At 48.7% G+C, this 23,203-nt stretch overlaps 1 protein-coding gene across 1 annotated transcript in view; it reads left to right on the top strand.

Annotated features, from left to right (window-relative positions):
- The first annotated feature begins 11,168 nt into the window (after positions 1–11,168).
- Positions 11,169–23,203, top strand: part of LOC116958622 (receptor-type tyrosine-protein phosphatase beta-like) — a 51,332-nt gene continuing 39,297 nt past the window's right edge. The window contains exons 1-4 of the mRNA XM_076057206.1: positions 11,169–11,858; positions 16,966–16,999; positions 20,335–20,583; positions 22,662–22,916. Coding sequence (XP_075913321.1) covers positions 11,775–11,858; positions 16,966–16,999; positions 20,335–20,583; positions 22,662–22,916 — 622 coding nt within the window. The 5' untranslated portion in view covers positions 11,169–11,774. The remainder of the gene's footprint in view (positions 11,859–16,965; positions 17,000–20,334; positions 20,584–22,661; positions 22,917–23,203) is intronic.

Here is a 23,203-nt window from a genome sequence, read left to right on the forward strand (position 1 = left end):
CCTTTCTTTCTTATATGAGCGCCAAGGTGACAAGGAGATGTTATCTCCTTCGCATGGTATGCAGGAAGTCGTGGGTTTAATTCCAACCTTGACGCCTGCTGTCTATTTCGAGTTTGCGTATCTCTTTCTTTATCCCCGTGATGGTCGCGTGGATTTGTTTCCGCGTCCTCCGGTTTTTTCCTACCCATTCAGACTATTTGGCTGTAAAGAATTTCAGTTTATTTCAGTTTTTTTTTATTTTGATATAGCCCTGTGAGCCATTCGGCTCTTGAATCGGGTGCAACCACAACAAACAAAAACACAAAAACACAAACAAGAAAAACGTCTTAAAGTGACTATGTGACTGTGCGAACAGAAAATCCATGAAAAAACAGCAAAATATTCCTGAAAAAAGCACCGTACACCAACGCTGTGTGCAAAAAATCCCAGTGGGATGCAAGTTAAACAACAACAACAACAACAACCACAAGAAAACTTAGATTAAGGTCATCAGTCTAACTCCGTACTACAACAAAACAAACATGTCCAAACCAAAAAACTTTTCGAAATCACCATAAAATAAAGTCATAATTGCAACGTAACAGTGATCACAGGGACTGTGACCGAATTTTTACAATAAACTACATAAATAACATGTAACACCAAATCCTAGAGCCATAGCTGGCTGCATGAGTTACTCCACAACAACAGAAGCATCAGTCGGAGTATCAAATTTTTCAATGCACCTTGAAGATCAGCACGCTAAATCTAAATAGAGATAATACTTTGCAGCGTCATCCGGAGCGAAACATTTTTTTGTATTTTACGCCAATGAATAGCAGTGGCAGCTAGGGGTGTACAAGTCCACGTGATAATGATGATAGTGTGGTGCCGCCGCAGCGGAGCCGCTCCGTCGGGGCTGTACCCACGGCCGCGACGCTGACACCGGGGAGTGACGGCGTCGATGCGGCGCGCCCCTCGCCACCCCCCCCCCCCCCCCCCGCAGGAATGCACGCACACCCCACGTAGGGCCGGGAGGGAAGGTCACCTGGCCGACAGGTTTTTATCCAGAAGCCCCTAATGGGATCAAGCTTCATGGTTTCCTGCGGCCGGGAAATTGGGCGATCTACCCCCGAAGCTGACAGGCACCACGGCGCCGTGACCTGATGTTCAAGTTACATGGTCATGGCGGAGGCCGTGGAGCAACCGCGAGTGAAACTGCACACACACAAGCACGAGAACAGCGGGACGCCTTTGTTATAGGTAGGATTGAGGATCAGGATGAAAATATAAAAGGGACAGGAATAACCAAGCCTCTGAATGAACAGGGCGGTACGGATGCAACTGAATGCCTTTGTTATAGGTAGGATTGGGGATCAGGATGAAAATATAAAAGGGACAGGAATAGCCAAGCCTCTGAATGAACAGGGTGGCACGGATGCAACTAAATGCCTTTGTTATAGGTAGGATTGTAGATCAGGATGAAAATATAAAACGGACAGGAATAACCAAGCCTCTGAATGAACAGGGCGGCACGGATGCAACTGAATGCCTTTGTTATAGGTAGGATTGGGGATCAGGATGAAAATATCAAAGGGACAGGAATAGCCAAGCCTCTGAATGAACAGGGCGGCACGGACGCAACTGAATGCCTTTGTGATAGGGAAGATAAAATGAGGAGGGTTGGGGCAGTGGAGGCAGAGTTCTTCTAGTCATCAGAGTCCACGGAGCATTGGAGCCGGCCGTTCGGATCGTCTGTGTGACGAGTTTCAGCGCATCCAGGCACGATGTTTTATGGACACGACCCACAGCATCGCCCTTCTACAACTTCCAGCGCATCAGAGTGGAAGTAAGCCTAAGTAAGAGAGAGGGGTAAGTTTGGGCTATTTAATCGAGGGTAAAAAGCGGAGAGAGAGGCAGGATAAGTTGAATCTGGGATCCTCGAAGGATAGGCTAGCGTCTACTGACCCACGCAAACCCACGTAGTTTAGCGGGTTACTCGCGTTGAATAAAATAGCTAGTAGGGGGATAAATTGTGTCGTGTGGTCTTTGTGAGTGTGACGAGGAGGGTGGAGTGTCTTGCGTTCACGTGCACGCTCGGTTGTTTACAACGAGGCAGAGCGCTTAGCGTGCGCGTGCCTACGCGGCTGTTTACCGGAGTGATTAGCGCTCGCGTACCTGTGTGACTGTTTACGGGAGTACTTAGCGCTCGCGTACCTGTGCGACTGTTTTGCAGTTGCGTGCATGCGCGGTTGTCTATATCGAGGTAAGGAGCTAAGCGCCTGGTGCGCACGTATACGCGCGGCTGTTTAAACGGCCCTTCAAATCGGAGCGGAGTGACGCCCTCCAATCAGCGTCACGCGCGCGGCAGACACCTCTGCCCTCTCGCCCCCGACCCCAACCCCCTCGCATGTGATTGGGGCTGGGCAGGTAGCGGCGTCGGGTTTGTTATTTCCTGGGCGCGTAGAGCGTGTGTGTGGGGGAGTCACGTGTTGGCATACTGTATCCGTTTGTTCACGCGCGGGACGGAGTCTTGCTTCGCGAGTACGCTCACTGCAGCACGTCGCTACTGAACCCGCGTAGCACATCGTAAACGCAAAGCCGCCGGCCTCACCAATTGAGCCATGCCTACGCGGTTGGCAGCAAAGTCAGGGGCACCGGGGGGCGAGGAGTTGGAGGTGGGTAACCCGAATCTCACAGAACAGCCGGGGGGTAGTCATCCGAATGTAATGAAGGAGTCGGGGATCAACGGCCCCAACAATTCGGTGATGGCAGGGGATGGTAGCCCCCACAGTTTGGCGTCAGAAGCGGTACGAACCCCCGCGGTACTCCACACGACAATAAGATGTGTTTACAGGCACAGGGACCCCTTCGTAGAAAGCGCTTGCCCGCAACATCACAGGGGCTAAAGAGCTCAATGGTTGGACGGACGCGCAAGCGTTACGACAACTTACTATTAATCTAGACGGGCGGGCAGCAGATTTTGTGGAGGCACTACCCACAAGCACCCAAACCCAGTTGGAGGAGTTGATGCACCAACTCGACCTGCGTTTTGGCACGCGTTATGTGAGACAGGCCAAGACGGCCTTAGAGACGCGCCACCGCCAACCCGGCGAGGATTTTCGCGATCACGCTGAAGATCTGCGATCGCTAACATGGATTGCCCGTCCAGAGTTCACAACGGAGGTGATTGATGAGCTGGCCACCGACAAAACCTCCGATATTTAGCTCGCACCGCGTGGTGGTAGCCTAACGTGGGGGGTACGAGCCTCCCCTTTAATACCCTCGTCGAGCGCGCACTCGAGTGCGAGGAACTGGCAAGTGAGCGCGCGCAGCTTCGAGGGCTGGGACGAGAGCGGCCCATCGCGAGCCTGTCCCCAGAGGAGGAAGAGGAAGAACAGGAGCTCGCCAGGATGATAAGGGTTCGGGAAAGGGAACCTCCGATATCCCGCGAGACAACCCCAGGATGGGTAGCGGGGATACAGACGGGCATAACGGATATAGCCGGCCAGGTGACCCAAGTAGGTGACAGGGTGACCCACGTACGTGAGGAAGCGAATACAAATATGAAAACCATCCAGTCCAAGATGGGGGAGCTACGCTCCACAGTAGGGGGCTGGCCGGGCAGGTGTCCCAGTTAGAGTCCGACCTGGGACAGCTGCGTACGGGAAGGGAGAGAAGGGATGGGCAGGGGGCCTCCTATGGGGCCACCCCCCGAGCATGCTACCTGTGCGACTAGCGAGGGCATATCATGAGAGACTGCCCTCAGATCACCCACGCTAGAAAGGCGTCAGGGTTAAACGCCAACGCCCCCTAGAGAATGGACCACCTAGGGGTGCAATCGACGAGGTCCCGAAACAAAACGACGATAATAATAATAATGGTGAGCCAGTGACCCCCACACAGATTCCGACCACAACACCCAAGGACGCAGTGAGAACGGACGACTGGCTACGGGAGCTGGTGGAGGGAATCATGGGGGCCACGTCGCTGGTAGAAGGACAGGTGAATGGGCAGCGCACACGGATCCTACTGGACATGGGGGCGGTGGCCTCACTCGTGAGCGCCGCACACCTCAGCGTGCTCGGGGTGGACGTGAGCCGCCTGCAGGCCCCGGACCGCGCGCTGCACACGGCGAGCGGAGCCGGGATGGGGTTACTGGGAAGGATCTCCCTCGAGATCCGTCTCGGACACCAGGTGTGCACACAGGAATTCTACATCTCGAGTGTGTTGTGCCATGAGTGTATTGCAGGTACGGACCTCCTGGAGAAACTGGGGCTCAACGTGCAGCCCCGCCAGCGATGCGCCACGGTGGAAGGGAGCGGGGAGCGGATTCCGCTCCTGGGACGGGAGCGGAATTGCCCTCGTTTCACACCCGTGGATGCCACCCTGGTGTCGGCCGTCACCATCGGGCCTCTCGCCGAAATGCTGGTGCCAGTGACTGACCCCACACGCCGACCATCGGGCGAGGTAATGCTAACTCTTCACCCGGAGTTGGCGGCGCGGTACGGAGTTGTAGGGTCAGCCACGCTAGTAAACGCCGATGGGGGCCGACTGTTTATGCGGGTGTTTAACCCACACAGTACCCCGGCAATGCTACGATGACGCACCATGGTAGCCACCATACACCCCCTGCACGCGCGCCACTCTAACGACTCGGTGTTTGCCCTCTGGGTGGAGGACTTGGCCCGCCCCGAGGACAACCAGGACCTGGCCTGGCGAGTCGGCCCGACTCCCCGAGCAGAGATCGTCCCCTTGCATGATGCGTTACATGTGCCTTGGGCAGATTTACCTTAGGGGGAGGCCGATCAGCTGCGCGGGTTATTGCGGGAGTACGCCGACGTATTCAGTGAGCACGATTCAGATGTGGGCTGGACAGAACTTGTTAAGCACCAAATTGACACAGGTGCAGCCCGACCCATCAAACTCCCCGCATAGCGTGCCTGAACGGACCCAGATCAAAGAGGCAGTCGCGGATATGCTACATGATAACATAATCCAGCCCTTGGCAAGCCCCTGGGTCGACCCGATTCTGTATTGATTACCGAAAGTTGAACGCAGTCACTCTCGGCGATGCCTTCCCCATACCACGCATCGATGACACCTTTGACAGCCTCGCAGGAGCACAGTATTTTTCCACCCTCGATCTGGCGTCCGTGTACTGGCAGGTAGAGATGGCGGAGTAGGATCAGCCAAAAACCGCATTTACCACCCCGATGGGACTGTTCGAGTTTCGAGTGCTTCCGTTCGGACTCACTAACGCGCCCGCGACGTTCCAGCGGTTGATGGAGTTGGTGATGGGGGACTTGCAGTGGGAACAGTGCCTGATTTACCTGGACGATGTGATAGTGTTCAGTAGATCTCTGTCTGAGCACTGATCCAGGCTGCGAGAGGTGTTCCAGCGATTGCGAGCAGCCCATCTCAAGCTCAAGCCACGTAAGTGTTACATTGCGCAGCGCGAGGTGGGGTACCTCGGACACCGAGTCAGCGAGGCGGGAGTGCGCACCGATCTGGAGAAGGTGCGCGCCGTAGTGGAATGGTCACGGCCAAGGAACCTGACGGAGATCAGATCATTCTTGGGGCTCGCCACCTATTATCGTCGATCTGTAAAGGCATTCAGCGAGATTGCACGCCCCCTCAACCAACTCACCTCCCCTAAGAACCCCTATCAGTGGACAGAGGCCTGCCAGACGGCCTTCACCACCCTCCAGGACCACCTCACCCACACCCCCACCCTGGCTTTCCCCGATTTCACCACTGATTTTATTTTAGACACCGACGCCTGCAGCAGTAGGCTAGGCGCGGTGCTGTCACAGATGCAGGGTGGGACGGAGCGGGTCATCGTGTACACCAGTCGGACACTGAGTGGGGCTGAACTGGATTATTGCGTGACCCGTCAAGAACTGTATGCCGTGATCTTCGCGTGTAAACAGTTCCAACCGTATTTGTATGGCAGGAAATGTCAGGTACGCACCGACCATTACGCCCTGCAGTTCCTCCTTATGTTCAAGGAACCACGGGGGCAGATGGCCCAATGGTTAGCGCAGTTGCAGGAGTACAACCTGCAAATCGAGTAAAGAGCTGGGCGTACACACACAAACGCGGACGCCTTGTCGAGGCGACCCGCGGTGTGCGCCGAGACAAGGGTGGAGGAAGTCTGCCCGTGCTTCACTGGGGGCCGTTGCTGGCAGGTGGCGGGTCCCCAGGAGCGCACCGAGACTAACCCTCCTCCGGTGAGAGACAGTGCAGTATGTGCCACAGAGACCCCGGCAGGAGGGACCTGGGACCCGGAGGACCATTCGGCGGGCATGGACCCACACCCCGGGGCCCAACGGGTCGCTCGACCCCACCCGATCGGATCCAGGAGGACGTCGGCTGCGCCTTCCCGGGTCTGGATGACGAGCAGCTGAGACGGACCCAGCTGCGGGATCCAGATCTGGAGGCGGTGGAAGCGGCCCTAAGGGAGAACAAGGATGCCCTACCCGGACCCCGGAGTGGTTTGTATGCCCGGTTGTGCGTGCAGAACGGGGTTGTTCCGGGAGCTAATTGAAGCCGGCCGGCCAGGGTGCATCTGCGTTCCCGCCCAGGTGCGACCCCAGCTGTTAAGACTGGTGCATGACCACCCGCTCGGGGGCCATGACGGGGAACGGCGCACTCGGGAGACCCTGCGTCGCCAGTATCTCTGGCCCAAGTTAGCACAAGATGTGGCCGCCTGGGTGCAGGGCTGCCGCGTGTGTCAGCAATGCAGGTCGAAACCAGCACGATACCAGGTACCCCTGAGACCGTTCTGCGTCAGCTGGACGAATCAGCTGGTTGGGATCAACCTGCAGGGGCCATTGCCGCGAACCCACCGAGGCAACCGATATATTCTCGTAGCGGTGGAGTACTTCACACGCTATCCGGTAGCGGTGGCCATCCCCAATAAGACAGCCCTCGTAGTGGCCCCAGCATTCGTGGTACACTACGTACTTAAGCACGGGATCCCCGAATGAGTCATTACTGACCAGGGTAGTGAGTTCGAGGCAGAGCTATTCCAGGCGCTGTGCTGGGAGTTCGGGATCCAGAAGGACCGAACTACGGCGTATCACCCCCAGGCAAATGGGATGGTAGAGAGGATGAACCAGACTCTAACCGGGAAGTTTAAACGCATGGCGGCCGTGAATAAACGGGACTGGGACGAACACCTCCCCTATGCCCTGTTCGCCTACGCCACCACAGTACACACCTCTACGGGACAGACCCCATTCCTAATGATGTTTGGTCACGAGTCTTGCCTGCCCGCAAATTTACTGTTCGGTGTCCCGCCGCCACAACGGGAGGAAGGGAGCCGCCCCGTGGAGCACCTGATGAAGACCCTACGAGGAGCTAGGGTCCGGGCCTACCCGCAAGGCGAGGCCGCACACCAGCGGCAGGAGCAGGGCGCCCGACCCCGAATGGAGCCCCCCTTCTACACGATGGGCTCTAAAGTGTGGCTGCACACCCCTCGCGTCGGGACCGGACAGGTGGGGAAGCTAACCACCTATTGGCGGGGACCCTGGACCGGGGGGCGACAGATCTCCCCCTGAATGGTACTGATTCAGGGGGAGAGAGGGGCCGGGAGATGGTAGTCAATGTCCGGCGACTAAAACCATGGAGGGCGGCCCCAGCGAGGGAGAACCCCGCCGTTCGAGAACCCCGAAACCCCGGGGTCTCCACACCCCCCATACCTGGGGGCCTCGCACAGTATATGGGCCCCACGGAGCCCCGGGCCCCAGGCGATCCTGACGCGAGGCAGGAGAGACGGGGACGACGGCCCCTGAACCCTACGGCCCCCAAGTTTGTCTCCCAGCCCGCAAGTACCCAGGACCGGAGAGAACCACTGGAGTGGAGGAGGAGACTGCTGCCGGAACCCCGAGAGACGGAGCCACCACCACCGAGACCAGCCACGAGAGCCAGACGAGTCTCGCGGACCCTGCGGCGCTAGCACGTAGGGGCAACCCAGGCGAGGTGCTCCAGTCAACCCAGGACGGGGACTGGCACCTCGGGGGGCTGTGTGGTGCCGCCGCAGCGGAGCCGCTCCGTCGGGGACGTACCCACCGCCGCGACGCCGCCACCGGTGCCTTGGATTTCCCGCCACTCTCGCGAGTCCTGTGCTTTCTCAGACGCCCGCGTTTTACCCACTACACAGTTGTGGGGCCGCCGCAGTGGAGCCGCTCTGCCGGGGCCGTGCCCACTGCCGTGACGCCGACACCGGGGAGTGACGGCGCCGACGCGGCGCGCCCCTCGCTGCCCCCTCCCCTGCATGAATGCACGCACACCCCATGTAGGGCCGGGAGCGAAGGTCACCTGACCGACAGGTTTTTATCCAGAAGCCCCTAATCGGATCAAGCTTCATGGTTTCCTGCGGCCGGGAAATTGGGCAATCTACCCCCGAAGTTGACATGCACCGCGGCGCCGTGACCTGATGTTCAAGTTACATGGTCATGGCAGAGGCCATGGAGCCACCACGAGTGAAACTGCACACACACAAACACGAGAACAGCGGGACGCCTTTGTTATAGGTAGGATTGGGGATCAGGATGAAAATATCAAAGGGACAAGAATAACCAAGCCTCTGAATGAACAGGGCGGCACGGATGCAACTGAATGCCTTTGTTATAGGTAGGATTGGGGATCAGGATGAAAATATAAAAGGGACAGGAATAGCCAAGCCTCTGATTGAACAGGGTGGCACGGATGCAACTGAATGCCTTTGTGATAGGGAAGATAAAATGAGGAGGGTTGGGGCAGTGGAGGCAGAGTTCTTCCAGTCATCGAAGTCCACGGAGCATTGGAGCCGGCCGTTCGGATCGTCCGTGCGACGAGTTTCAGCGCAGCCAGGCACGATCTTCTACGGAGACGACCCACAGCATCGCCCTTCTACAACTTCCAGCGCATCAGAGTGGAAGTAAGCCTGAGTAAGAGAGAGGGGTAAGTTTGGGCTATTTAATCGAGGGTAGAAAGCGGAGCGATAGGCAGGATAAGTTGAGTCTGTGATCCTCGAAGGATAGGCTAGCGTCTACTGACCCACGCAAACCCACGTAGTTTAGTGGGTTACTCGCAGTGAATAAAATAGCTAGTAGGGGGATAAACTGTGTCGTGTGGTCTTTGTGAGTGTGAAGAGGAGGGTGGAGTGTCTTGCGTTCGCGTGCACGCTCGGTTGTTTACAACGAGGCAGAGCGCTTAGCATGTGTGTGCGTACGCGGCTGTTTACGGGAGTACTTAGCGCTCGCGTACCTGTGCGACTGTTTTGCAGTCGCGTGCATGCGCGGTTGTCTATATCGCGGTAGAGAGCTAAGCGCCTGGTGCGCACGTATACGCGCGGCTGTTTAAACGGCCCTTTAAATTGGAGCGGAGTGACGCCCTCCAATCAGCGGCACGCGCGCGGCAGACGCCTCTGCCCTCTCGTCCCCGACCCCAACCCCCTCGCATGTGATTGGTGTACGGGGCTGGGCAAGTAGCGGCGTCGGGTTTGTTTTTGCCTGGACGGATAGAGCATGTGTGTGGGGGAGTCACGCGTCGGAATACCGTATCCGTTTGTTCACGCGCGGGACGGAGTCTTGCTTCGCGAGTACGCTCACCGCAGCACGTCGCTACTGAATCCTGCGTAGCACTACGTAAACGCAAAGCCGCCGGCCTCACCAATTGAGCCATGCCTACGCGGTCGGCAGCAAAGTCAGGGGCACCGGGGGGCGAGGAGTTGGAGGTCGGTAACCCCAACCCCACACAACAGCCGGGGGGTAGTAATCCGAATGTAATGGAGGAGTCGGGGATCAACGGCCTCGACAATTCGGTGATGGCGGGGGACGGTAGCCCCCACAATAGCAGCCACTTTAGTTGTGATAGCTAGGGCGATTCTGAAAAAAGAGCGAAATATCTCATGGGGCCTTACCTGGTAAAATAAAATTAAAAAATGTTTAGATTAGCGCACTGCACTACGAATCCGACAGAGACCCAAGTTCAATTCCCGCTCACGGCCACCAACGTCAGTGACGATTATCTGAACCGGTCCTGGGCCTCCCCTAGGTCGACTCAGCCTCAAATGAGTAGTTGGCCTTACCTGGTGACATTAAAAAATAGTTTGGTTTGTATATGCTCGCCTGCTTGCTATTTGCTCAACTGCCTGATGTCACCACGTATGTCGTGAGACCGCGTTTTGGCTCAATGATACGTTTCGTTGTCCAGACGAGGGGTTAAGCAGGGAAGTGGAGGCGTGGTTTGTCCTTGTTGGTGGCTCTGATCCGGTTGTGTACTTTGCATAGCACGTGGTATTGGTGGAGGAGGCAGGAGGGGTGACACTGAGAGACAAGGGCAAGATAAATGAGCGGAATTAGAGACCGTTACACAAGTTGTAGACATCATGATTGTACGCATCGAATTGGCTTCAACCTTTCCGGCAGGAGGTGTTAAGATGTTCAAACACCGAAGAGACACACCAATTACAAGGCATCATCAAGTCTGCATTAGCCACACATCACGCGTGTGGTAAAACATGCAAGTGGACGTGCTATGATAATGAATGCATGTTTTCCTTTTGGTGAGACACGGCCATATTGGAGGCTGTAGCCCTGGTGTAAGCTAATCATTGTCAAGGATAAAGCATACATTACTATCAGTATTACCAAACCAGTATTTGTTAACATGTTTTACCACAAGCATGATCTGTGGGGAATGCAGACTTGAAGGTGCCTTGGTGTCTTTTTGGTGTATGGACATCTTAACTTCCTGCTTGCATTATTGCTGGAAAGGTTAAAGCCAATGGTTTGCTTCAAATCACGATCAGTTTGACGTGTAGGCTTTCGCGACCAATATAATGATAAAGGTTGCTATGGGTTAGATCGCGTAAGTACAAGTGTGTTGTTAACCCGCCACCACCCAACGCAGCCAATTAGTATGGTTTGCCAGAATTGTGGCAAAATCGTCCGATGATGCTGCTGGATGTAATTTCCAGGAAAACATCACAGTACTCCAATTGTAAATGCTTTGGATTTACTCTCCAACACACCGGTGGGCTGAAGTAGTTACGAATTGGCACGTTTTGTTTACGTTACAAACCATTACTAATTGGCTGCATCGACTGCTGGCGGGTTAACGACACATTTATACTTACGCGATCTAACCCAAAACAAACCCCTCAATTTCGTACAATAATAATGTCTACCTACAACTTGCGTAACATTCTCCAATTCCGGTCCTTCGTTTTACTGTTGTCTGTCGGTGACATCTCGGAGAAAACAGCAAGATCATCATCACGTGCTATGCAAAGTACACAACAAGGAAATCTGCTGCCCGTGTTGGCTCGCTTGGATGCATGAGGCTCATCGATGTTTGACGGTGCATTCCTAACTTACGTGTTGTGTCCGGAATAATCTCATCATTACTCGCTGCAAAGTACGCCTCCACTTTGTCCACGTAACCCCTCGTTGGCCAACGAAACGCACCTTTGAGTGAAATCACTGTCTCACGACATACGTGGTGACATCGGGCAGGCGAGCAAACGGCAACAGGCAATTCGGTATGTGTAGTATATAATTTAAAAAATATATTACTTTTTACTCCATGCATTGGCTCCACATAAAATACCTGACGTTTGACAGAGGCAAAATTAGGTGTCTGGAGTGAGCCGAACGTTTTTTTATTTTTTTCTTTAAACAAATATGAGGAGAAAGTAGAAGGTAAAAAAAGAAGGCTGAGTTGTATAAAAGTCCTAGACCGAGGAGAAACGATCCACAGCAAATTACCAACTGGTGCTTTTTCTTTTCCAGCACCGGAAAAGCATGGACATGGGCCGCTTGGTCCCGCCATCCCGGCTTCTGTCCGGATCATCGCAGCTGCTGCTGCTGATGCTGATGCTCGGCACGGTAAGTTGGACACCACTGCTTGTGGGGCATCGGGGCGAAGGGGCTGGAATAAGATTAATTTCATGAGTTTGACGACGAGTTGGGGTGCGGGGGGGGGGCTGAAACGGGATTTGATTTGAGGACAATAAAGGTCAGCCTCGGATGCCAAAGTTTTGCGTCACAGTTTGAGGGTTTGTGCGCTCTCGTCGTTTCGATGAACAAATGGGCATCCCTTTTAATCGTTTGTTGGACGTTGAACTTCTGTCGCATCCGTGGGAGTCAACGAGGTGCTTATTCCCTGGCTCTGTCGGGAGAAGGCAGAACAGCAGCAAAGTGTGTGGACTAATCTCCATCTGTCCCACACTCCATAACCTTGTACCTGTGAGTGGGCGTCGACGAGGTGATTATACTCCTGGCTGTCCCAGCAGAAGGCAGCGCAGCAAGTGGAGTACTCCTAATCTCGCTCCATATGTACAGTGGGGGGGAGGGGGGGGGGTGGTGGGGGGGATAGAGCATTGCCCCCTCGCGCAAGGCATGGTGTTTTTTTCCCGGGTGCTCCGATTTTCTCTTACCCCACGTGGATAACGACTCATTATTGTTCATTAGCATCGTACTTCTTCCTTCAAAATAATATTCTGAAGCAGAAGATTAGTGCCCTGGACACAGCAGTCACGTTTGCAAATGTGATTCTTAAAAATGTATCGATCATTTAATTTTAGCGTACAATTTAATTGAGCGACTGTGTGTTGTCTTGGTGTGGTCTGGGACTGTCTTTGCTGTTGTTTTACTGCCTTACCAAGCTAGGGAATGGATGCACTAAAGCAATTTGAACTTAAATATATTGTATTTTATTTAAGGGGCGCTGTGGTACAATAAAAGCAGACTGCGACGGAATCACTGATCTTTCTGAAATTAGCCAATCAAATGAAGGGGGAGTGTGTCACATAATCACTAGATCCATAGATCGATTGGCAATGCATCGACAATAGCGATTAACTCGCAAAATACTATAAATCAGTTATTGTTGATGCTTGTTTATTACATTCTTACTAGTTCATAAAGCCCGTCTTTACAAGGCAAACGTTTTCAATAAATATAATAATTAACCTAATGTGATTTTTTTTAAATCTACGATCAGACACTAACTACTCCAAAAAAGGGTATTTTCCACTAAAAATATTGTTGACAGGTTTATTCAACTTATATTCAAAGACGTACACATCAGAAACCGCTCAATATAAATATTCCATTATTTTTTTATTAGAAGGATTTTTTTGTTTAATCTTAATTCTCTGAGGGGAATCTCTCATATCTTCTACCGTTTTCAAATTATTCAGATGTTAACATCATAAAATGCGGAATTTTCCATTAAAACCGCTTGAATCCTAAAAATCTCAAAAACAATAAAATACAAAACTCCCATGATTAGTAGATACTACGACAGTTAGTATTTGCAACTACAGAGTTAGTAGCTACTGCTATAGAGTCAGCAGATACTGCAGTAGAATCAGCAGATACTACTATAGAGTCAGTAGATACTACTGTAGAGTCGGTATATACTACTTCAGTAAATAGAGGCTACTGTAGACTCAGTAGATACAACTGTATAGTCAGTAGATACTACGACAGTCAGTATATTCAACTATAGAGTCAATAGCTACTGCTATAGAGTCAGCAGATACCGCTGTAAAGTCAGCAGATACTAATATAGAGTTAGTAGTTACTGCTACAGTCAGTGGATACTACTATAGATTCAGAAGATACTACTATAGTCATTAGACACTACTGTAGAGTCAGTTACTACTATAGAGTCAGTAGATATTACTACAGTCAGTAGATACCACGACAGTTAGTATTTACTGCTGCAGAGTCAGTAGATACGACTATAGCATCATTAGATACTACTACATAGTCAGCAGATACTACTATATAATTAGCAATTACTACTATAATCAGCAGATACTACTATAGAGTACTAATATAGTCATTAGATACTACTGTAGAGTCAGTAGGTACTACTATAGAGTCGGTAGATGCTACTAGAGAGTCGGTGAATACTAATGTAGAGTCAGCAGAGTTAGTAGTTCGTACTATAGTCAGTAGATACTACTATACAGTCGGCATATACTACTATAGAGTCGGTAGATACTGCTACAGTCACTAGATACTACTATAGTCAGTAGATCCTGCTATAGTCACTAGATACTACTATTCTAAGTAGATACTACTGTAAAGTCAGTAGATACAACTACAGTCAGCAGATACTACGATAGAGTCAGTAGATACTAATATAGTCAATAGATACCACTATAGAGTCACTAGATACTAGTGACTGTCTTGTATATACAGGGGGGTAACATATTTTTTTAGTGGGGGGGGGGTGTCTACAATTTTTTGAAACCTTTTAGATCAACTATTTACCCCCCACTTCATATTACTTTTTGATTCAGCACTTCTGCATGCCTCTAATAATTTTGCTGACGAGCAAATGGACAGACTAGCGGAATGCCAGTTTTTCACAATAGCTTAGTGTTTGTGTAAGTATGCATTATGTTTTTAATAAAAGGCAAGTTTTTTATTTATTTTTCCCCCGCACAAGGCCGGGTACTTCCTGCTAGTTTAAGATAAAACGTGCAATTTCAGGATTGCTGCCCAAGCAACTTTGAGCTGGGTGCTAGATCGACTCAGCAGAATCGATTACAATTAGCCTCGATTCACGAGCCCCAACGACAATATTTAGCCATTGACACGCCCCCTCGGCTAACATCACGCCCACTTTATTCCATCTATGGGCAAATCTCGGATTGGTAATTTCGTCGGGTGTTCGACTTTATCGCTCTATTACAGCGCCACGGTAATTTGGGTGGTGTGACATTATCTTCCTCACCTGTTGGTTCAATTCCCACCCTGATGCCTGCATATTTGGAGTTTGAATTTTCTCCCTATGGTCATGTGGATTTTTTTCTCTGGATCCTACGGTTTTTGTCTCCACTTTTATAAACATGCGTTTAGATTATTTAGATTATTGTGCTAGTATAAATGTCCATATGATGAGCTACTTCGTTGAGCTGTCATTTCTGGACAGGTCGCTTTTGAAAAATAAGCTTATAGCACAGTGGTCTTTACCTGGTAAAATAAGAAAAAGTTCATTTTTATTTGTATATATTTTTCAAAATGATTTGATTACCTCTCCGATGCTTTACACTCCTATCATGGGTTTGAATTTTGTTTGGTGTTGTAACATTCTGACTCACTCCTACTGGACATCTGTGAAAAAGATATGTAAAGTTTATTGGATTCATCCAGTATAAATTAATATTCTGATCTGATTCTGATATATGTAATCCTTCCATGACGAAATTTTGAGTCATTATTAGTTTATTTTGGGTTTTAGATTGGTTGCCATGTACATATAACGGCAGTTTATTTTTTTTTACTTTAACCCTTCACCACCCGACAACTGTGAAAAAGAGCTTTAGATTTCATCGGATTCGTCCAGTACACATAAATATTCTTATTCTGATTTGCAACACAGATTCATATTGCTCTCAGCACCATTTATTTCACTTTTAACGCCTCATTAAATTCTCTGTTAGGTATACATGTTGAACTTCTTTTGCTCCATATGTAGCCATTGCGCTAATATCCAAAGGAATTCGCCTCTTTCAATGCCCTGTGCCCACATTCTATCACTCGATCTTGCTTCGTATGTGTATGTATGGTAAACTTATTTCACACCATACATAGCCAACCGTGCTAACCGAGAGGTGCTTCATAGACTGCGCTACAATACCACCACACTGTTCATGGTAATAATCTTACCACTAAACTCTCACCACTTTCACAACCCCATTAGCCCTCCGAGTACAAAAGCACACTCCTTGAGAAACAAAAATGTATTGTAGAATTGGAAAAAAGAATCTGACCTCAAAGTCCGCAGCCAGATCTGGAAGGATCACATTAAACCAAATTATTCAGCCTCAGACAGATCCATACCTTGACTGAAAGCTTTCGTGACTGCAGGAATTCAAATTCTTTGGTTCTTTCAGTAAAGTCACGTAGATAGGTTCTAAGAAAAGAAAACTAAAAATAACAAAAAACTACGACGTTTCGATTGCAACACAAGCGTTCGTCATCAGGAAGAAACCTATCTACGTGACTTTTCCGAAAGACCCAAAGAATAGGTCCATACCTGACTTATTCTACTGTGCTCCCATCACAAATGGTGCTCTGTGGCAGGGCGGGTGTGAAAGTGCTGCCCCCTGCTGTGTAAAAGAGAGATCGCTTGAAGGGATATCAAAAGTAGCTCGGTGGTATCGTTGCCGTTGAGCGCTCTTTGACACGAAGAGTTGCACTGGTCTGCGAAGTTCTAATTAGATGCTTAATTGTTGTGACATGGTGCCGATGATAAACAATGGCAATACATCTGATGGAAATTACAGTATTGTTAATCAATGTTTTTTGGGTGAGATCCCATAAGTATAAATGCGTCGTTAACCTCTCACCGCCCGACATAGCCAATTAGTAAAGTTTGACACTTAAACAAAACGTGCCAATTAGTTACTACTTAAGCACACCGGTGTATTGGAAGCTAAATCCATAACATTTGCAATTAGAGTACTGTAAAATTTCGCTGATTACAGCATCATTGGGAATTTTTGCCAAACTTGTTGTGGCAAGCCTTACTAATTGGCTGTGTTGGGTGGTGGCGGGTTAACGACACATTTATACTTACGTGATCTAACCCAAAAAACCCGTTATTATGAATAAGACAAAGTCACGTAGAAGGGAAACAATAAAATAATAAAAATATAAAGCAATAAAATTCTCACGACGTTTCGACTGCAACACAAGCAATCATCATCACACCTCATCACACCTGATGATGATTGCTTGTGTTGCAGTCGAAACGTCGTGATAATTTTATTGTTTTATATTTGTATTATTTTATTGTTTCCCTTCTACGTGACTTTACCGAAATAACCAAGAATATGAATCCCTGCAGTCACGAAAGTTTTAGATCAAAAAATTAATAAGACAGTATCGGTGAGTAAATTCGTGATTAACAAGCTGACGTTACAATGGTGCATGCTAAATTTTAATGGTGCGGTTGTTGCTGTTGCCCTAGGTTGCAAGAGTTGCAAATGGTTGTCAGATATCAGGTAAGCCCTGCAACCATTCATTGCCCTGTAAAACATAGCCTCGCCATTTCCTGTGCTCACGGTCAGCGAAACAAAATATATTTTGGGGCAAACGCGGAGGAGGATCCTAGAAATGGAGATATAGAAAGACACGCTCAGACAGGATGCTATCTAAACAGATAAGACACACACAGAGACAAGATGCGAGCCAAACAGATAGGACACACACAGAGCAGTAGCGTAACTATAAGCGAAAAACTTTTTTTTATTTACCAGGTAAGGCCCATTGAACTATATCGCTCTTTTTCAGAAGCGACCTGGCTATCAAAAATTATAGCTCAACGTATAAATTTAAAGCAGCCGTAAAATACCCTAAATGCATGAATGTTGATTCTAAATTTGGAGGGAAAAACCAGAGGACCCAGTTGAAAAAATCACACGCCCACGGGAAGAGAGAATACAAACTCCAAATATACAGGCGTCAGGGTCGGGATGAAATCCACGACCTCATAAATAGCAGGTGAGGTAGTTAACATATCCTAGCCACCATGGCGCCAAGCGTGGGGGCAGGGGCCGCCTTGGCCCACAGGTAGCCAAAGCTATGAGCTGGGGCCCTCTTGTCAACCACAATGAGATTTGTTTTCAATAACAGTGTCAATTGCGGTTTCAATGTATTTTCATGAAAATGCTTTCACATTAGAACTCCGTTTCTGGGAAATTTATTTAATTAGATACGCGACAATTATAATGCAAAGAGCCACTACGGAGCTGCTGTGGCTGCATTTTGCAAGGACGGAGCGCGCCTACGGCGTTAAATATTTGAGACAACGCGAGTGTAATTACGATGTGGTTAGGACAAAAGGAGCTACGATATCGAATAGCCTCTATGTGCCACCGTGCGAAGAGATAAATCACGATATTTGGGACCCCACCTGATCGATTTCCGCACCCCCTGAGCTGATGATGTTGCTAATATGCCACTGACATAGAGACAATGAGAGAGGCCAGGAGATGGGCACACATAGACGCAGAGACAAAGATTCCCGGTATTAGCTTAACAAACTGTTGGGGAAAGTGCTGTTAGCGAGTAGCAGCGCCTATGAAGGCCGGAATGGCACATGATGGGGTTGGTGGTGAGGTTATCACCGTACCCAGCCACCTTTGCGACAGGCCTAGAGAGATAGGCATAGGAAAAATGAGACAGACATACGCAGAGGGCCAACGAGAGAATGGGTGAGAGATTAACACAGTTAGGGCAGGCAAATAATGAAAACAGCAGACATGGGAATAATCGGAGGCAAAAAAGGGAGACTGAGGCACGCGGAGATAAACACAGAGAAAAAGATACACTGAGACCCTGAGAGATCCAGACGCAGCTAGACGAGAACATGAGCACAGTGCGAGCGATTCATTAATGGTGTGAGATGCAGTTTAACATTTTCAATGAACTCCTTGTATTTATGATGGAGGAAGCATTGCCTTCGTGAAAAAATGGAATTGTCCTAAGGTTGTCGTGGTGTGGAAAACCATGAGATATCGTTTAAGGTAAGGTCCAAGATAAGTGTTTAATCTGTTTTGTTAAATTGTTTTATCGCGATTGGTATGCAAAGCATTTTTTAAATATAAAATGACAAACCCAATAAAGTTAAGGTAAAACCGAATAAGTATTATTTGCTTTGCAAAATGTTCGCGGTTTTATGTGATAATTGATTAACTTGATTATTATTTGTGTAACTGACACTGACAACATCTGCGTCATCGATTGTAAAGATCAATGGTTAGTCTCCTCATGGCTGACGTCGAACTGAAGTTGAACTTTAAATGGCAACAATTTAGACTTTAAACTTTCGTGGCTGCAGGAATTCATATTTTTGATTATTTTCTTAAAGTCACGTAGATAGAAAATAAAAAATAAAATTAAATAAAGTTTTAAAATAAATTGAAAGTAATAAAGCAAAAAAACCCATGACGTTTCGATCGCAACACGAGCGTTTTTTTCCCTCTCCGCCTGATGAAGACCGTTTGTTTTGCGATCGAAACGTCGTGGTTTTTTTGCTTTTATTTTAATATTTATTATTTTTATTTGCTATCTTCGTGACTTTTTTGAAAGAACCAAGAAAATGTAAGTGGCATCACAAAAACTATGCACATTTAATTCAATATTTGTGGACAACTCATGCAATGGTGATCGTCGTATTGTTGAAATGTATTAACCTAACACGTTAGTTTCCGCAGTCAATACGATTCATAATATATTTTTGGAGTGGGCCATGCAATTATCTGACCAAACTTCTGTCGTAAAAGCCGTCCACCACCCAACGCGGCCCATTAAGAAAAGGTTTTGTCGCATGTTGTACAAGCATATAAACGAATGGGTACTTTGCCGGTTCGCTGATGTAACCAGCAAAATCAGACAGTTTCAGGAATTGTAGAAACGGCCTAATGATGGTGGCTGTAACTCTCAGCGAATCAGCGAACAATATCCAATAGTGAAATTTTGCGTCATTGGCTCTCCAACGCACCGGTCATCACGTGGCAACTTCATTAAATTGGCCGTGTCGGTTGGAGGACGGTTCACAGACGCAACATTTTACTCACGCGACGATAAATCAATCACGATCCCTGACGTCCACTGCTGGCTGAGGACACAGCGGTGGAGACGACAGCTGGCCAGAACTTGTTAAAAATTTGTTACAGTGCGTGGGTTCGTTCGTTTCTCAGTCCGCTTGTCGTGGTGAGGGTCGTGGCGGTAGCGTCTTGAGTAGTAGCGGCCCAGATCCTTTCCCTGGCGACGTACTTCAGCACTACTATACACTGCATTAATATACACTACTATACACTGCACTACGATTCACTACTATACGATACACTACTATACACTACTATACACATACTTTAGCTCTTCCTTGAGAATTCCCAGGCGTTCCCAGGCCAGCCGATCGACGTAGTCCCACCAGCGTGTCTTGGGCCGGCCCCGGGGTTACAGTGCATTTTTTTTCATATTACAACGATTAGACACGGAGGTGGGGAGTGGTGGCACAGTGGTTAGTGCACTCGCTATGAACCCTGTGATCCGAATTATATATCCGGCCATGAATAGCATCCGTTTGACAGTAATATCTGAACTGTTTCTGCCAAATCTTGGCAGAAGCTCTATCTCCTACCCTTTCACCAATCCAGAATTATCAGCATATTTATTTATACTGGAGGAATCCATTGAGATATGAATTTATTTTTCACATGCCTATGACACAGGGGAGGTGGCCTTTAAGGAGCAGAGGACTTACAAAAGATTGTTATTTGTCATTGTTATTACTTTGTTTACTAAGATACTTGTGCATTCATTATAACTGAAGGAGTGCAGGTGAGTGCCAGAAGTGAAACAACGATCACAGTCACGTGGACGGAGGTCGGCGTGGACGCCACCAGCTACGTCTTACAATTGTATGATCGGTCGACATTCACAAACTCCCCCTTCACCATCTATGGGAGTGCCTCCAACTTCACATTCACGGGGCTGGTGCCTAACAGATACTACAGCATTTACATAACTGTCAACTGCATTGGCACAAGATACGTCTCTTCCACCGTGTACGACAGCACATGTGAGTGACCTGCTGCGAGATGGCACCGCAATAGAGAGTTTCAATTTCCTTATCACAATTTGTAAAAAAAAAAGTTTTTCTGGCTGGATGGCTGGCTTCCTTCCTGGTTGGCTAGCTGCCAGGGTTGGGGTGGGGGGGACATACAGATGGTTATGTACAAAGGATGTGCCGGTTGCTATTTATAAAGAAAATAAAACATTTTCCCGTCAATTGCATTTAGTAATCGAGTGGCCCTTTGAAGTCCTCCCATCGTCATCGAGTAACACCACCAGTCAGATGAAAGAGGGTAGAAGCCGCCTTGAGGGATGTGGGTTCCATGCAGTGGGGAATGGAGGTCGAGACTGGGATGCCGCTAATTCCTCACCAAAGACAAAAAACCTGGATAGACTGTTGGGGCAAGTACTGTTGGCAAGTAGTGGCACCTATGAAGATCGGCAAGGAAACACGAGGCGATGGATGACCAACACCATGCCCGACCGCCTTTGTCTTTGCAATGGTGATATTAACACACCGCAACAGGTACTCATTTGAGGCTGAACGACCTAGGGGAGGCCCATGACGGGTTCAGATAATCGTCACTGATGTTGGCCCTGAGTGGGAACCGAACTCGGGTCGCCGGGTTCATAGCTCAGTGCGCAAACCGCTACACCAGCGGTCCCCAACATTTTTGGCACTAGGGACCGGTTTCGTGGAAGACAATTTTTTTACGGACTGGTGGAGGGGGCGTGGTTCATCATTAGGTCTTTCACCCTTATCAAAGAAGCTCTCCAGCTACGTTTGTTTTTTACTCATTTTGGCTCGAGTTAGCTTGTGGGATTACCAAAACTGTGACCGATACAAGTGCACGGTGCGGAAAAGAGGCGCAGATGGAAGTGGTAAATAAAATAATGGGCGGGCCATGCGTGGACTAAAATAAGTGTCGGATTCCGACTTCTCATAAGGAGTGCACAACCTAGATCCCTCGCAGTTCACAGTAGGATTCGCGCTCCTATGAGAATCTAATGCCGCCGCTGATCTGACAGGAGGTGGAGCTCAGACGGTAATGCGAGTGATGGGGAGTGGTGTCAATACAGATGACGAACCTTCGCTCGCTCGCCCACTGTTCACCTCCTGCTGTGCGGCCCGGTTCCTAACAGGCCGCGGACTGCTATCGGTCCGCGGCCCGGGGGTTGGGGACCCCTGCGCTACACTACCGCCACACATGCATACACAGCTGTCTGAACATCATACGGCCGGGGCCCTGCTGTTAGAAGTGTCTGTGCAAGTGTGTATTCAAATTTGCATCACTCCCATATCATTTGTACCATCATATAATACTATGCTATATTATTAAAGGTTTGTTGGCTAGCTGCCTGGCTGGCTGGAGGAAAGGGAGGTGTCATGTCCAAAAGGGGCACGTGGGGTGCTAGTACAGCTCAAATACAATGCACTATCAAAGTAATGAGGACTCGGGGTAAGCATCTACATCATTAGACCTCCTTTGCCAGTACCAAAATATAATAGGGTTTTTCCTCTTTTTTTCTGGCAACAAAACTCAAACCTTTTTTTAAAGGAATCATGTGTGCATTAACCACAATACTTGTGGTCAAAATGCAAACAAAATATACACTTTGATAATATATCCATTGTCCTTGAAACTGATTGGTCCACACCAAAGACAGCTTTCTTTTGAGCCTCGTCTCAATTGGTTCTAGACCAGAGGACGCCAAAATGCGTACAGCTCAAAGACAATGCACTATCAAAGTAATGAGGGCTCGGGGTAAGCATCTACATCATTAATGTGTATTTTGTTTGCATTTTGACCACAAGTGTTGTGGTTAATGCACACATGATTCCTTGTAAAAAGGTTTCAGTTTTGTTGCCAGAAAAAAGGGGAAAAACCCTATTATATTTTGTACTGGCAAAGGAGGTCTAATGATGTACAAACGTGTTGACGAAAACAAAAAAGAGATGAATGCACTTCAAAGCGAAAAGAAATGTAAACTGGGAAATCGAAATGTACTGAATAATGCTATATGTTGAAAAACAGTGAACATGTTGCTGATATTACTAATCAACTTTCTAATGCTGTTTCTCAGTGCCACCCAAAGTCAATGTGACAATTACTAGCAAGACAATGACAAGCATGAGCTTCTCGTGGGAGGTTTCTTCCTCCAATTTGTACTACAATGCTCGCTTGAAAGACAATAACAACATAAACCAGTCCTCGTATGTGCTGTCCACGGGTAGCGTCACATACACCAATCTGATTCCTGACACAAACTACTACGCATATGTGGAGACGAGAAATTTGTATTGCTCCCAAGGATCTGATGTGGTCATGGATAGAACTTGTAAGTATTTTCAAATCTGCAATTCAATGTCATTCCAATGTCATGAGCAAGGGCTTGAGTACGTGTAACAATAATTTCTGTTTACATGAACGTATTGGCTGTACACTGGCGGTGCACGGTATATAAAAACACGTTTTTGCGCAATCATTATTTATTTTCTCGCGATTTGCAAAACGCCAGTCGTGGTGGTGTGTCAAAATCAGTTCTCGCGATGCCAAAGCGGTGGGAAGACGGAACGTTAAGTGAGCAGGGCTGAACACGAAGCTTTGCAGTCTGTTGCCATATAG

This window comes from Petromyzon marinus, chromosome 80 (assembly GCF_048934315.1).
Source record: "Petromyzon marinus isolate PM22_M1 ecotype Great Lakes invasive population chromosome 80, UKy_Petmar_22M1.pri1.0, whole genome shotgun sequence".
NCBI classification, from domain to species: domain Eukaryota; kingdom Metazoa; phylum Chordata; class Hyperoartia; order Petromyzontiformes; family Petromyzontidae; genus Petromyzon; species Petromyzon marinus.